This window comes from Cynocephalus volans, chromosome 3, assembly GCF_027409185.1.
Source record: "Cynocephalus volans isolate mCynVol1 chromosome 3, mCynVol1.pri, whole genome shotgun sequence".
Classification (NCBI taxonomy): domain Eukaryota; kingdom Metazoa; phylum Chordata; class Mammalia; order Dermoptera; family Cynocephalidae; genus Cynocephalus; species Cynocephalus volans.
Window position 1 is genome coordinate 1,953,077 of NC_084462.1, and position 14,921 is coordinate 1,967,997.

General features: G+C 49.3%; 1 protein-coding gene, 1 non-coding gene and 1 pseudogene across 2 annotated transcripts; all 3 read left to right on the plus strand.

Annotated features, from left to right (window-relative positions):
- The first annotated feature begins 66 nt into the window (after positions 1-66).
- RPS11 (ribosomal protein S11) lies at positions 67-2,976 on the plus strand. The gene is made up of 5 exons (XM_063090690.1): positions 67-171; positions 908-1,039; positions 1,221-1,296; positions 1,589-1,718; positions 2,798-2,976. The coding sequence occupies exons 1-5, from the start codon at positions 157-159 to the stop codon at positions 2,919-2,921; spliced, it is 477 nt and encodes a 158-aa protein (XP_062946760.1). The 5' UTR covers positions 67-156; the 3' UTR covers positions 2,922-2,976.
- Positions 1,390-1,477, plus strand: LOC134374398 (small nucleolar RNA SNORD35). The gene has a single exon (XR_010023247.1). It is a non-coding gene; the product is annotated as a small nucleolar RNA SNORD35 (small nucleolar RNA).
- A 9,243-nt stretch (positions 2,977-12,219) lies between the features above and the next one.
- LOC134371821 (large ribosomal subunit protein eL34-like) lies at positions 12,220-13,367 on the plus strand (annotated as a pseudogene).
- Positions 13,368-14,921: the final 1,554 nt, after the last annotated feature.

The following is a 14,921-nucleotide window of genomic DNA, read 5'->3' on the forward strand; positions in this document are numbered from 1 at the left end:
ATTGGTTAGAGCCTCCCGTCAATCAGCTTACGTCAGAGCACCGCCAAATGCCGTGCTAGCCGCCCCCTTACGCCACTTCCTCTCTAGCCCTTGCTCAGTCGATAAGGAAACTCGAACGCCACTTCCGCTTTCTTTTTTTTCCAGGCAGTGGGAAAGATGGCGGACATTCAGGTATGGTCTCGGGGCTGGCGCCGAGGCCGTGGGGTCCGTCCCGGGCTTCGGGGAGGGCAGGACCCTGCGCCCCAGTCTAGGGGTTAGTTCCGATTATCCTTGTTTTCTTAGGGATTAATTGGGGCGAAGGGCTCATGCGTTAATCTAGATTAGCTCTTCCTATTCCTTGGGCTCTGCACGTTAATGAAGACTCAAGCGTGTTAGAAGTTATCCTCTTAAAACCCGTGGTGATTTTTTTTTTCGCCCCCATACCGGTCAGCCGTCAAGAAAAAAAGTGATTTTTTTATGTCGTTCCTCAGGCCTTAAAGGTTAATCCTGTGGGAACTGATTCTTAAGGGCAAATCCATGGAGCCCATCATTTTGGTGTTTAATTTTGAGCCTCGTGTATTAGATTAGGAGTGACCTTGTGTCTTGGGGAATAATTCTTGCTGAAAGGTGTACAGGGTGTTGGAGGGATGGTGACTGTGGTTTAAGGGATGAATTCTGCAGGGAGTGGGAGGTGTTCTAGAGCATTCAAACTGAAATAACCACAAGTTTAGAGATGAGTTTTTCAATAATAGGTAAATTTGGGGTGGTTGTCCTTGAGGGTAGTTCTGGGGCGCTGGGCCTTGGAAGCCGGAGTTTTGGGAATAAATTCTCTAGAGCATGGTATCTGGGGGGTCTGGGAAGGTCCCCAGGCCAGGTCGTTGCCTGCTCCAAGTTTACCAACTCACCAGCTTCCTCTTCATCCCTGTAGACTGAGCGAGCTTACCAAAAGCAGCCAACTATCTTTCAAAACAAGAAGAGGGTCCTGCTGGGAGAAACTGGCAAGGAGAAACTCCCACGATACTACAAGAACATCGGCCTGGGCTTCAAGACTCCCAAAGAGGTGCGGGGACCCTCAGAAGAAAGAGTGGGACTCCTGTGTCCCTAGGCATGTGCCAAAGCGGAATCGTTCTGCCCACATCTCAGTGACTGCCCCGGGGCTGCTGGGAATTGCAGTTTCTTTCTCTCAGGCCGCGCGTCTGTTCTTTTATCCCAAGGCTCCTTTCTCTTCTTTACTCCTTTAGGCTATCGAGGGCACCTACATTGATAAGAAATGCCCCTTCACTGGTAATGTCTCTATTAGAGGACGGATCCTGTCTGGTGAGTGAGGAATTCTGGGAGCTGAAGCACAGATTTCTGTGTTCTGGATGAGGGAGGAGGTTGGGAGCACAAATTCTGGGTCCAGGGGACACTGGCACATGATGTCTGTTTTCACGATGGTCTTCAGATGCCTGCTACGGGCACTGCTGAGAAAGCTGTTTGGCAAAGCTGATGCTGGAAGCAGGGCTTCTTGGGGTCCCCATTTGGCAGTTTCTGGTTCCCAGCATGCCCTGGGTAACCTTAGGCTCCCTTTCCCATGGGGCCTGACCCATGATCTCTCCCCTCTCCCAAGGCGTGGTGACAAAGATGAAGATGCAGAGGACCATTGTCATCCGCCGGGACTATCTCCACTACATCCGCAAGTACAATCGCTTTGAGAAGCGCCACAAGAACATGTCCGTGCACTTATCCCCCTGCTTCAGGTGAGCACAGTGGTCCCTCAGGTAGCCTGGGTCACCCTCCCAGATTTCACTTTCTAGGCTTGGGCCAAGTTGAAGGCATCTTAGGGAACAGCTGGCTGGGGTGCTGTTTCTTTTTCTTTTTCTTTTTTTTTTTTTTTAAGAAAAAAAGGATTATCGGTAAGGGGATCTTAACCCTTGACTTGGTGACTTGGCGTTGTCAGCACCACGCTCTCCCAAGTGAGACAGGGCTGGCCCTGGGGTGGCATTTCTAACAAGCTCCAGAATCTCAGGGTTTGTGTTTTTTTGTTTTTCCCCCAATACCCTGACCCTGGTGAATTACATCAAAACATTCCAATATTGATCCCAGCACTAGTCAGCCTTAAAAAAAAAAGAAAGATGTTCTAATAGGCAGAAGTGTTGGGACCCAAGGTTAGAATATTATACCAGATGGAAACCTTAGAAACATTGGAATTAAGTGCTTGTTTGTTGAAAACATTCCGTGTTGAGCTTATCATGTGCCAGGCTTCGTGTTAGACACTGAGAGTTCGGGGGTGAGCAAGGGGCAATGTCCTGCTCCCACAGAGTGCACCTACTATCAGTGACAGCACCAGACAGTTGGACAGTAGACAAATGGAAAGATGAGTAGGTGGGGCAGCAGCAGATAGATAAGGGAGGGCCTCATGGAGGTGGGGACTTGGAAACAAGGTGGGGAGTCAAGCTGTGTGGGCAGAGAGGAGGGGTGGTCTGCACCGATTCTGAGTGATATGGCATCTGGCATGGATGTTAACAGGATCCCCTCCCTACTGTTAACCATCTTTGGGAGCCTCCAGTTCTTTGTAAAATGCAGAATGTTTGCCCCAGAGGTCCCTGAAAGGGTTGGAGCATGCTCTGTGTGTATAGCATTGAACTCAGACTTTGCCCATAGTTTGTGCTCAATAAATAACAACTAGAGGCAGGTTAAATTAACAACTGGAGCTTGGTTGGGGTTTAGAGCTAAAGCAGAGAGCCTTCAACCTGGCATTGGGGATAGGAGGGTTCCCTGGGCATCTGCTGGGGCAGCCTAGCCTCTCTTGAGAACACAGCCCCCCCTACCTCCACAGGGACGTCCAGATCGGCGACATTGTCACAGTGGGTGAATGCCGGCCTCTGAGCAAGACGGTTCGCTTCAACGTGCTCAAGGTCACCAAGGCAGCAGGCACCAAGAAGCAATTCCAGAAGTTCTGAGACTAGACACCTGCCCACTCCCCAAAATGAAATAAAAGTTATTTTCCCACTCATAGGCCAGAATTGGGATTTTATCAGCCTTACCAGAGGGAGGGATTGTCCCTGGGAATTGAGCAGGATTGACATGGAAGATGAGGTTCTTTTTCTCCCTTTGGGGGAGGAAGGATGGGAATGGGGCCCCATTCCTGCCTCCTGCCCTCTCATCTCAGGGTGAGGACAGTGCAACCTGAATTATTAAGGTGCTGCCTGTCTCTGTGGGTCTCCTTTTTTAGTCTTTGTCACCTCTCGATGTCTGAATAAGTAAGGCCAATTACCTGGCACTACACTGCCTCTCTCCCCGCACCCTCCCAAATCTCTGGGGAGGAAATGAGTGAGGGCGGAGGCTCTTGGGTCCTCTAGGCTCTGGTCTAGGCCCTTTCAGGCCTCCTTGCCTTGGTAGGTGAGGAGGAAGCAGGCACCCGGTTTGTGGGCCTTAGCTGGAGGGTTGGGTGGGCTTGAAGCATTCTCTGGTCTGGCTCTGAACTGTGGGGGCTTGACTTCAATCTGGGCCTTATCCACCCTGACAGCTAAGGAGTGAAGCCAGGAAGAGAAGCAGGGTCCCTGTGATCCCTACCACCCTGCTCCTAGGTGGGCACCTTGCCCATTTGCAGGTGAGGAAACACCTGGGAGAGGGCAAGTCCTCCACCTGGGGTCCCAGTGAATAGCTGAGTTCTAGGCCTCAGATTCCGGAAACTTTCTTTGTACCAGCTGCCTCAAGATCAAAAAAAAAAAGAAACTGATCTTTAGGGCAGGTGGTCCAGTGAGGCTAGGCTGGAGCCAGCCTGGAACCCAGCTCTGCGGCACTGGGGCTCAGGCTTCTCAGAAAATGGGTACAAGCTCCTGGAGGTGAGACAGATCCACAGAGGCCAGAGAGGTGGGGGGCCTTGAGTGGGAGAGGAATGGGGGCAGGGTCAGGACCATATTGGGGGTCAGGCAAATGTCCGAAAAGAAACTTCTGGCTGGGCCAGACATAGCAATCCTGAGTTGAGGTGGTGGGTGGACTGTGGGAGGTGGGGACAGGTTCCCCAGTCGGTGTCAGAAGGGAGGCCTGTTATACATAGAAAGAAGAGGGGACCCTCAAGTGTCAACTGCAGAGATAGGGAGAGTCTCAGCACAGAGGGCTCAGCTGGATACTGAAGAATGACAGACCATGGGGAGAGACCGAGAGAGGTGGACCTTGAGTTGGAGATGACAGGTGGGGGGGTCAGCGAGCAGGAGAGCAACAGGTGCAGACTCAGAAAAATTTAGGAAGAGAAAGGACAGGGAGAGGGAGGTAAGGACTTGTGGGACCCGAAGGGGAAAGACCTGCATCCAAGCCACAGCTGGGCAGAAACGGAAGCATGGAGATAGGAGGGAGATGCTGGGGTCGCCCCGCCACCCTCACCCTCAGGACCTGCCGCTGCTGGCGTCCCCAGGTCCCTGCCCCCCATGCCTGTACCAGGGTCTGAGGCACAGCACTGGTACAAGGGTTGGGAGACAGGGCCCTGAGGAGAGGAGCTGCTGCTGCTGCTGCTGCTTCCAGGGATGCCGCGTCCCAGTGCGCCCAGCTTCTGCCTTTTACCCAGGCCCAGCCAGGGCGGGGGTTCCTGCCAGAGGAAGTGGGGCCGCATCAAAGAGAGCAGGAAGGGGCAGGGACAGGTCAGAAGGGGCCACCGCCCCAGGTTTCAGAGCCTGCACGCCTGTCCCACCCTGTGCTGGGGGGGATAGAGGCCCAGTCAGAGGGACAGAGAGGGGCATAGTGACCCAGAGAGAGGAGGAGGGGACACACAGAGAGATCTGAGGCCTCCCAGAGATGGCGGCCCCCCTCAGGCCGCAGGTGTTTCCGTTCGGGGTGGGGCCACTGTGTTTACAACAACAACCACCCTGTTTCCTCCCCAGCGGTCGTTGGGGCGTCTCCTTGGCACCCCATCACATCAGGCTACCTAGTCTGTGTGCCTGGCGTGTGTTGGGGAGGGACGTCTGCTGCGCCTGGTGGGCTGAAAAGACCAGGGAGAAAGACCCCCCAGGACCCCAGGACAGTTCTTTCACCTGAAGAGTGGGGATAACAACCATTGACCATTGGCCCTTCTTAGAGTTGCATGACAAAGAAATTCAATGCCTAGCTCCAAGTCACAGCTTTAGCATTTCCCCTCTGCCCTGCTCTCCCCCACTTAAGTCCCGTGCCCCTAGTGCCCACCAGACCCGCTGTCTCCTCTGAGCCGCTGCACTGGCCGTTCCCTCACCCTGCGACACTCTAACCCCAGGTTTTCAGCAGGCTCTCTCCCTCACTGTCTGTCTTTTTTTGTTTTTTATCTTCATCTTAAATCTGTGCCAACCTATTTCCACTAGACAAAACCTCCAACCCTCCAGATCACGCTTCCCTGCTTTTTGACCTAGGTAGACAGGCAAAACCTACTTCTTGTCTATTTATCGTACAAATATTGTGTGACATTACATATTTACTTGTTTACACATTGATTATCTTGTCTCCGCCACTGGAATGTGAGCTCCAAGAGGGCGTGGATCTCTGCATCCCCAGAGCCTGAAACAAGTTGTAGAGAGACACTCCACATGTTTTGTTGAATGAATGAATTCATTTAACGCTAAATTCCCAGGTTCTCCTTGGGTGGACTTGCCCCTCGGCTTCAGGTGCTGAATAATCAGAAGCAGTAATCACGAGCAGGAACCCCCAAATGTAAGCATTAAGTCTGCAGTCTCTAAAAAATAAAGAGAAGGAAAAAAGAAACTAAACAAATAAAAATTTTTGGGCCGGCCCGTGGCTCACTCGGGACAGTGCGGTGCTGATAACACCAAGGCCTCGGGTTCGGATCCCATATACGGATGGCCGGTTCACTCACTGGCCGAGTGTGGTGCTGACAACACCAAGTCAAGGGTTAAGATCCCCTTGCCAGTCATCCTTAAAAAAATAAAATAAAATAAAATAAATTTAAAAAATTAAAATTTTTTAAAGAAAGAAAAAAAAAAGACTTCAGGCTCTGTTCCAAATTCTGGCCCTGTGGCTCTCTAGCTGTGTGACCTTGAATAAATGACCCGCCCCCAAACCACAGAGCCTCAGTTTCCTAATCTGTGAAATGGGTTCTTGCCTCTTTACCCTACTGGAAGGATGCAATATGTTCTTATGTGGTAATGGGGTAGAACCAGTTCTGATAAGTGATACTTCTTAGGAAAGAAATTATGCTGGGACCCTGAGACTAGTGTTAGAGAAAGGCTCAATGGTATCATGTTATAGCAGGCCCTGGGTCCTTTTGGGCAGGCCTGAGGACAAGGGTCTTTGGCAGGTAGCCCCAGAGCTATCATATGGTTGTGAAATCCTGGGCCTATTATAGCAAGCCCTGGTAGTTTGTCATGGGATGCTGAGTCTATTTTAATATGTTTCTGGAATGTTCTGTTGCATGCCTATTATAGGAAGTCCCAGTGGCATTGCCATTTTGCAGAGAAATTAGCTCCGGGCACAGTTTCATAAACCCAGGTTTCTGAGTTTATAGTGATAGCAGGCATGCTTACTACATGAAAACAGAGCAGGTCTTTTTTTTTTTTTTTTTTGTCTTTTTCGTGACCGGCACTCAGCCAGTGAGTGCACCGGCCATTCCTATATAGGATCCAAACCCGCGGCGGGAGCGTGGCCGCGCTCCCAGCGCCGCACTCTCCCAAGTGCGCCACGGGCTCGGCCCAAACAGAGCAGGTCTTAGTTGTATCGTACTGTATCATGCCCTGTGCCTATCATAACAAGCCACAGGAGTGTGATATAGCCAGGTTGGTAGTCATTGTGGCAGCCCCCTGAGGGCTATTATTATTACAGGACCCAGTAATGATGGATTATAGCAAGATCTCGCAGGCTTGTAACAGGCCCCATCGATATGATATGGTTGCAATGCCCAGGTTATATTACAGCCAGCCCATGGCTACACAGACAGCCCCTGACTTAGGATTTTTCAACCTTACAATGGGTTTATAAGGACATAACCCCATCATAAGTTGAGGAGCATCTGGACTTATGATGGTTCGACTTAGGAGTTTTCAACTTTACAATGGGTTTATCAAGGTATTAGATATCAGGACGTAACCCCATTGTAAGTCAAGGAGCATCTGTATATATATTTATATAATATAAAATATTATATTGTTTGAGTAGCAGGCACCTGAGTTCATTTAACTGGTCCTGATGTTTGTGAGGAGTCCAGGGAAATCAAATCGGGGTCGGTTTTGTTTTTTTTTAAACTTTTTTTGGCAGCTGTCCAGTGCAGGGATCTAAACCCTTGACCTTGTTGTTAAAACACTGCACTCTACCCAACTGAGCTAACCAGCCAGCCCAGCATTGGTTTTTAGTGTGTCCCCCTGCCATGTCTTATCATTGCCCCAAGTCCAGCCTGGGAAAGCCCTGGGGGTCTTATATTGTAGTAGGAACTGGCTCTATTACACATTATGATAGACACCTATGAATTGTTTCGGGATTGGGTATAGATTCTGCTAGAACATTCTAGCAGGACACCAGGAACATTCTAGAGGAATTTTAGGGGCATATCAAACCAGCCCAGAGTCACTTACTGTTGCTTTCATTCGTTCTACAAATATTTATTGTGCCGGCCCCTGGGGAAGGGGGCAAGAGTAAGCAAAATGAATCCAGGGCCTGGATTCTGAGTCTAGGGTCTAGTGGGACCCCTGAGGACCTTAACAGCAGCCTGGAGGTGGAGGGAGGCATTAGGGGGAACAGGTGCTACTACTGATGCCCTACTGTGTGCCCTGTGGAGAGCCTTTGACTCACTGAAGCTGGTCTAAGGAGAGAGGCACAAAGCAACCGAGGATTTGGAGAGGTGGATCTGGAAGTGTGAGGATTTGGTTTTGAACTCAAGTGTGATTGCCTTCTGGGGTCAGTAGGGGGCACTGCTGTGCAGGTGCAGAGGGGAGGGCGGATGTTCAGAGGGTTCAGGTAGCACAACTCAGAGCTGCCTGGGGCCATTTATAACAGACGCCAAGGGCCAGGGCCGGCCTCAAGGGCCAGCTCCTGTGCAGTCAGTGGAGTGGATCAGAAGAAACATGCACCTGGTGTAATACTCTGCTTGAACCATCTTGAACTTGGAACAAGGGGCTCCATGTATTCATTTTGCACTGGGCCGGGAAGATTGAGTGGCTGGTCTTGCCTCAGGCTTTATACTACATTATAGTGGGTCTCCAAGGACATTATAGCAGGATCCTGAAGAGCCCAAGTGAAAGTCTTTTTTTTTTTTTTTTTTTTTTTTTTTGTTGTTGCCGGTAAGGGGATCGCAACCCTTGGCTTGGTGGCGTCCGGCAGTGAGCGCACCGTCCATCCTTATATAGGATCCGAACCCGCGGCCGCGACGCACCCAGCGCCGCTGTGCTCCCAGCACCGCACTCACCCGAGTGAGCCACGGGGTAGTCCCACCGAGTGAAAGTCTAAGGGTGTTGTAATAGAGCCCTGGGGACATGATAGCAGGACCCCAGGGGATCTAGAGGGTATAGTCAGGGATCATTAGAGCAGGACCCTGAGAATATGATGGGAGCCAGCCGGGGGATTCTATAAATGGTCCCTGGAGACATCACAGGACCCCAGGTCATCTAGAAGAGATTCCCAGTGGGCATTAAGGGGGCTTGGGACATTTTTCTTTTATAGAAGGGAGGAGGGACATTATAGGCAATGTTAGGGCAGACCCCAAGAGATCTCATGGCTAAACCCTGAGGCCATTATAACAGGAAGGACAGGAGATCAAAATGAGGACATTACCGCAGGTGCAGGGGGAGGCATCCTGGATGACCGTGGTGAGCAGAATAATGGCCCCCAAAGACATCCACACACGAATTTCCCAAAACCTGTGAATTCCTTACCTCACAGGATAAAAGGGACTTTGCAGATATGATTAAGTTAAGGATCTCGAGACAAAAATAATCTTGGGGGCCGAGCCCGTGGTGCACTCGGTAGAGTGCTGCGCTGGGAGCGCGGCGACGCTCCCGCCGCGGGTTCGGATCCTATATAGGAATGACCAGTGCACTCACTGGCTGAGTGCCGGTCATGAAAAAACGACAAAAAAAAAAATAAATAAAATAATAATAATAATAATAATAATAATCTTGGATTATCCAGGTGGGCACTAAATATAATCACATGGGTCCTTATAAGAGGGAGGCAGGAAGGTCAGAGTCAGAAAGAGAAGATGTAAGGACAGATGCAGAGGTCAGAGAGGAGAGAAGATGCCACACACTGGCTTTGAAGATGGAGGAAGGGGCCACAAGCTGAGGAATGCAGGTGGCCTCTAGAAGCTGGAAAAGGCGGGGAAACAGATTCTCCCCTAGAGTCCAGAAAGAACACAGCCTGGTGGACAGCTTTAAACTACTGACTTCCAGAACTGTAGGCGAATAAAATTTGCGTTATTTTAAGTCACAAAGTTTGTGGTAATTGGTTACAGCAGCAATAGGAAGTTAATACAATGCTTCAGGGCCCTTGTGGGATCCCAACACCTGTGAGTAAAAGCCCAGGGGTATTTTCACAGAGCCCTGTAGAACATTTTGATGGTTCTAGGGGACACAGTATAGCAGACCCTTAGTATTTTTTAGCAGGACCCTAAAGCCTTCAGGGTAGGGTCAAGGGTCCAAAGGCTTTGCTTACACTATCATAGCAACCCTCAATGCCACGTGAGGAAAGACTGAACCCATTTTATTTTATTTTATTTTATTTATTTATTTTTTTTAAAGATGACCAGTAAGGGGATCTCAACCCTTGGCTTGGTGTTGTCAGCACCACGCTCAGCCAGTGAGCAAACCGGCCATCCCTATATAGGATCCGAACCCGTGGCCTTGGTGTTATCAGCACCGCACTCTACCGAGTGAGCCACGGGCCGGCCTAGACTGAACCCATTTTAGCAGGATCCAGGAGACCTGAGCTCTCAAGGGCAGAATATTGCAGGGTACCAGGACATTTTATCAGGAACCAAAGGACTTTTTGGCAGGACCCAATGGGTATTAGAGGGTCCTGAGAGGTTGAAGTTGATGGAACATTATATCAGGACTGGAGACACCTACAGGAGATATGTAGAGATGGGTCAGCCAGGACCTCAAGGATGGTCAGTAAGATGATCCGGGGGTGGCTGGCAGGGCACTAGAGTCCTGGGAGCATGTGGCAGGATCCCAGGGTTGGTTAGCATATTTAGGGTCATGGGCCATAGAGAATTCTCCTAGGGGTGTTTTTTCTTTCTCTTTTTTATTTTTTTTAGGGGGTGAGGTGCGGTGGCGGCCATTGGCCAGTGCAGGGATTAAACCCTAGACCTTGGTGTTATCAGCATCACATTCTAACCAACTGAGCTAACTGGCCAGTCAGTCTCTCTCTCTCTCATCTACTTACTCACCTGCCCGTCTCTCTGTCTGTCTATCTGTGTTTCCTGGGGAGGTTCTGGGTAGGGCAGATGCTCCTTAGCAGGGAGGGAGGCCTGGGGCTGGGGGCACTTTGTGGCAATCCTGGAGCCAGTCACAGCGATGATTCTGTTAGGGTTAAGGACTCATTTAGCAAGATCCTGGGGATGGGGTGGCGGACTTAATGAACATTAGTGTAGACTCCTAAGGCTGTGACTCCTGGGTCTCAGGATACCATCAGGGGACCCAGGGAGTATAGGGGTCGGAGCCTGTAGTGGACTGAGTTACGTCCCCCCAAAACTCACTGAAGCATAAATTGTGTCCCGCAAGTTTTATGTGTTGGAACTTAGCCCCCACTGTGACTGTTAAGAGGGTGGAAAATCCTATTATGGTAATTGAAAGGTGGAGCCTTGAAGAGGTGATTGGATTACAGGACCATGCAGCAGTGAATGGATTAATAATGGTGGTCAGGGGAGTGGTTCTTTGGGCTTTAAAAAGAGAGTGAATGAGGTTGCTCTCATGATCTCTCTGCTCTCTCTGCTTCCACCACCTTGCAATGTGAGACCCTGGGGTCACTGTCGCCACCACCAGATGGACTTTGGACTTCCCGGCCTCAGAAACTGTAAGGAATAATTTCATTTTCTTTATAAATCACCCAGATTCAACTATTTTGTTATAAGCAACAAAAATGGATTAATACAGGGCCTTAGATTATTAGAGACCCAGGGGCATGGTAGGAACCTCTGGCAATGGTCCTGCAGGACTCCAGGGTCACCGGCAGTAAAGCTGGATATTACAACAGAGCTGTGAGTGTGCAATGGGGCCCCAGGGGCAGTGAGTGAAGCAGGGTGCTGGGCGTGGCTGTGGGATCTGAGACCATGCTAACCGGCCAAGAGGTGTCATAGCCTATAGGGACATCATATTAAGGCTCAAGAGAGCATTTAGATGAATTCTGGGGTGACTGAAAGTGAGACATAAGTTATCTGCCATACCAGAGGTTTGGGGACATTTTAGGAGGACCTCAGAATATGTAAACAGGGCAACTGGGATATTAAAGCAAGGCCATTTGCGTATCATAGGAGGGTCCAAGGAATGCTACAGGAGTCCTGGCAATGTTATAGCAGGGCCCTAGGGACACTAGAGCTAAGGCAGGTTTCTATAGCAGGACCCCACGGGGATGGTATTTGAGCTTCAAGGAAAAGTATAGCAAGGTCTTGAGGGCGCTGTAATGGGACATTGATCCGGGTCCAAGGAACATTACAGTAGAGTCTTGGAGGCAGTTTAAAGTGGGACCCCAGAGGTTGTTGGATAGTGTCTCAGAGACATTACATCAGAATCACAAGGAAACAGAGGGGACAGCTAAAGTCATGGCAGGTTCTCCAGGCATTTTAGGGAAGAGTTAAGGATGCTACCATAGGATTCATGGGACACAAAAGCGAGATCCTTTCACACCATTACAGGTGGCCCCTTAAGGTGGGTCTCAGCGCCCATTCTAGTGGGGCGCAGGGAGAGTAACAAAAATGAACAAAATGGGCTGGCCAGTTAGCTCAGTTAGTTAGAGCATGGTGTTAACAGCAAGGTCAAGGGTTCAGATCACTCTACTGGATAACCAAAAAAAAAACCACCACAAAAGTTCCTCACTAAATAGAACATAATAAAAAAAAAAAGAAAAAAAAAACATAGATTTACCATATGCAGTGGCTAGTTTTATGTGTCAGTTTGGCTGGACCACAGTGCTCAGATATTTGGTCAAACATTATTCTAGATGTTTCTGGATAAGATCTACATTTATTTATTTGTTTTTCGTTTGCTAGCGGGAACAGGGATCTGAACACCTTACCTTGATGTTATCAGCACCACGCTCTAACCAAGTGAGCTATCTGGCCATCCCAAGATTCACATTAAAATTGGGGGACAGCATTTAGAGGCACTCAGAATGGTGCAGTGACTGACAGACCGTCGTAAGCTTTCCTACAACACAGCCTCTAACAAAACTAGACTGTCCCGAACCTCTGGTAATCGAATTGTTTACCTTTATGTCAAGAAGGTTGGGAAAGCACCAAATCCCTGCATGTGGCGTGAGTCCAGGCAGACTTTGAGGGGGTTCGTGCTGTGAGACCTAAAGTTTCTTTTTTTTTTTTACAGAACCTTTTTTTTTTCAATGGTTTTTAATAGATTTGCCTCTTTTGGACATATGACCTGAATAGGATCGTATAATATACGGTCTTTTGTGACTAGTGGAATCTTTTGAATCCAGTCTCTATATATCAAATTCCTATGCATACTTTTTTTTTTTTTTTTTCAAAAGATGACTGGTAAGGGGATCTTAACCCTTGACTTGGTGGTGTCAGCACCACGCTCAGCCAGTGAGTGAACTGGCCATCCCTATATAGGATCTGAACCCGTGGCCTTGGTGTTATCAGCACCACACTCTCCCGAGTGAGCCATGGGCCGGCCCCCCTATGCATACTTTAAGTCCCCTTCTCAATACCCCCCGCAGCCTCTCTTGCACCTTTCAACCCATAGAAATATTTTTCTCTTATTCACTGGGCCTCGCCTGCATGGCCCATCCGCTGATGCCACACTGTTTGTTCTCTAACTCTTTCTGTGGAACCCTCACTTCTCGTTTCTTGGCGGTAGCATCTTGGTGGCATACTTCTTGGGCTCCCCCCTCCCCAACTGTGCCCAGCATAGTTTTCTGCTTGAAATGGGTAATCAGTTTATATATATTGAAAGAATAAATGGCTCATGGGGATGTTCCCAGACTTTTAGGAAAAAAAGGATTCAGGAGAAAGTGGATGAAAGAAAGCAAAATCAAGAACAGGAACAAAGGTAAAGTGTGGAATGTCCTAAAGTTCTTAGGAAGTTGTCTAAAATGAAAAACGTGTCAGCAGGGCCTGTGGTAGCTCCATGTGTGCTAAATGTGTCCGTGACAGGATCAAGCGCGCTTTCCTTATTAAGGAGCAGAAAATCGTGGTGAAAGTGTTGAAGGCACAAGCACAGAAACAGGAAAAAAAAAAAAAAAAAAAAAAAACGAAGTTTTTTTGAGTAATCAAAAATCAAAAGGCTAAAAAATAAATTAAATCAGTAGCGCAGAGTGCTCTCCTCTATGTGGGCAGGCCTCATCAGCTCGGCTGAGGGCCTTGAGAGAGCAAAGCCTCTCCTGTCAGCCTTCCCCATCAGACTTCGGATGGCTAAGTCTCCACAATCCCATAAGCCGATTCCTTAAAATAAATCTCTATGCACATCCTACTGGTTCTGTTTCTCTAGAGAACCCTAACATATGACCCAGCAGTTCCACTCCCGGATATATACCCCAAAGAATGGAAAGCAGCTGTTGAAAAAAAAAGTACACAAATATTCATAATAGTATTATTCGTAATAGCCAAAAAAGTGGAAACAACCCAAATATCCATCAACTGATGAACGGACTTAGCCATTAAAGGCATAAAGTACTGATACGTGCTGCAGCAGGGATGAACCTTAGAAACATTATGCTGAGTGAAAGCCAACAGACAAAAGAGCCATAATATTATCGCATGATTCCATTTATATGAAAAGTCCAGAATAGGCAAATCCATAGAGACAGAAAGCAGATTACTGGCTGCCTGGGGCTGGTGGGTACAGGGGACAGCTTAATGGGTACAGAGATTCTGTTTTAGGTGATGAATAAGTTCTGGAACTAAATAGTGGTGATGGTTGCATAATGCTGTGAATGCACTCAATGACACTCATGGTAAATCTTATGTTTTGTGTATTTTACCACAATAAAACCAATGAATGGAGGCATTCTAGCAGGAGTGTGGGCTGGGAGAGAGTGACTGGAGGGGGCCTCTAAGCAAAATAGCACAGTCTATTAGGACTGTGGTTCTTGAAGTCATAGCAGAAGGAAACTAAAGAACAACTGCAGGAGCATTGCAAGGACGCTTGCGGGAGGGGTTCCAAGGAGGAAATATGGAGGCATCTGGAGAGGCTGCTTTATAGCAGGAGGTACTGAAGGCCGTAGGGTGTGTACTAAGGTAAAGAAGCTCCAGAGACCTCTAAATTCTGGACTCTGGGAGTGTTGGCTTTCATTCCCAGCTTTGTCATGAATTTGCTGGGTGGCTGACACCCTCAAAATAAAAAATAGGGAGCAACAGAGAAAGAGACAGAAAAAAGAAAAAAAAGAAAAGGACAAGTTTTAAGAGAGAGACAAAGACAACAGAGGCCGGGCCTAGGGCCTGGGGTGTGCCCTGCAGCTGGGGGGCGGGGTCGCATGTTCTTGGAGTCAGGGGAGCAGTCTCCGGACAGGATGTGAGAGAGGAACTGGGGTCTCCAGTCACGAGAGCCAGCCGGGGCTGCAGGCGGGAAGGGAACGTGGCTGTGAGCAGATCGGGGGCCCACACTGAGGGAGGGGGGCTGGGGTCCCGGACTCCTGGGTCTGAGGGAGGGGACTGGGGACCCGGACTCCTGGGTCTGAGGGAGGAGGGGGCTGGGGGCCCGGACTCCTGGGTCTGAGGGACCAGGGGCTGGGGGCCCGGACTCCTGGGTCTGAGGGACCAGGGGCTGGGGGCCCGGACTCCTGGGTCTGAGGGACCAGGGGCTGGGGGCCCGGACTCCTGG

Excerpts from the sequence above, each read along its gene's own strand:
- RPS11 (XM_063090690.1), top strand. Across the intron at positions 1,297-1,588 it reads TAGAGGACGGATCCTGTCTG|GCGTGGTGACAAAGATGAAG; the intron begins GTGAGTGAGGAA and ends CCCTCTCCCAAG. Across the intron at positions 1,719-2,797 it reads CACTTATCCCCCTGCTTCAG|GGACGTCCAGATCGGCGACA; the intron begins GTGAGCACAGTG and ends CTACCTCCACAG.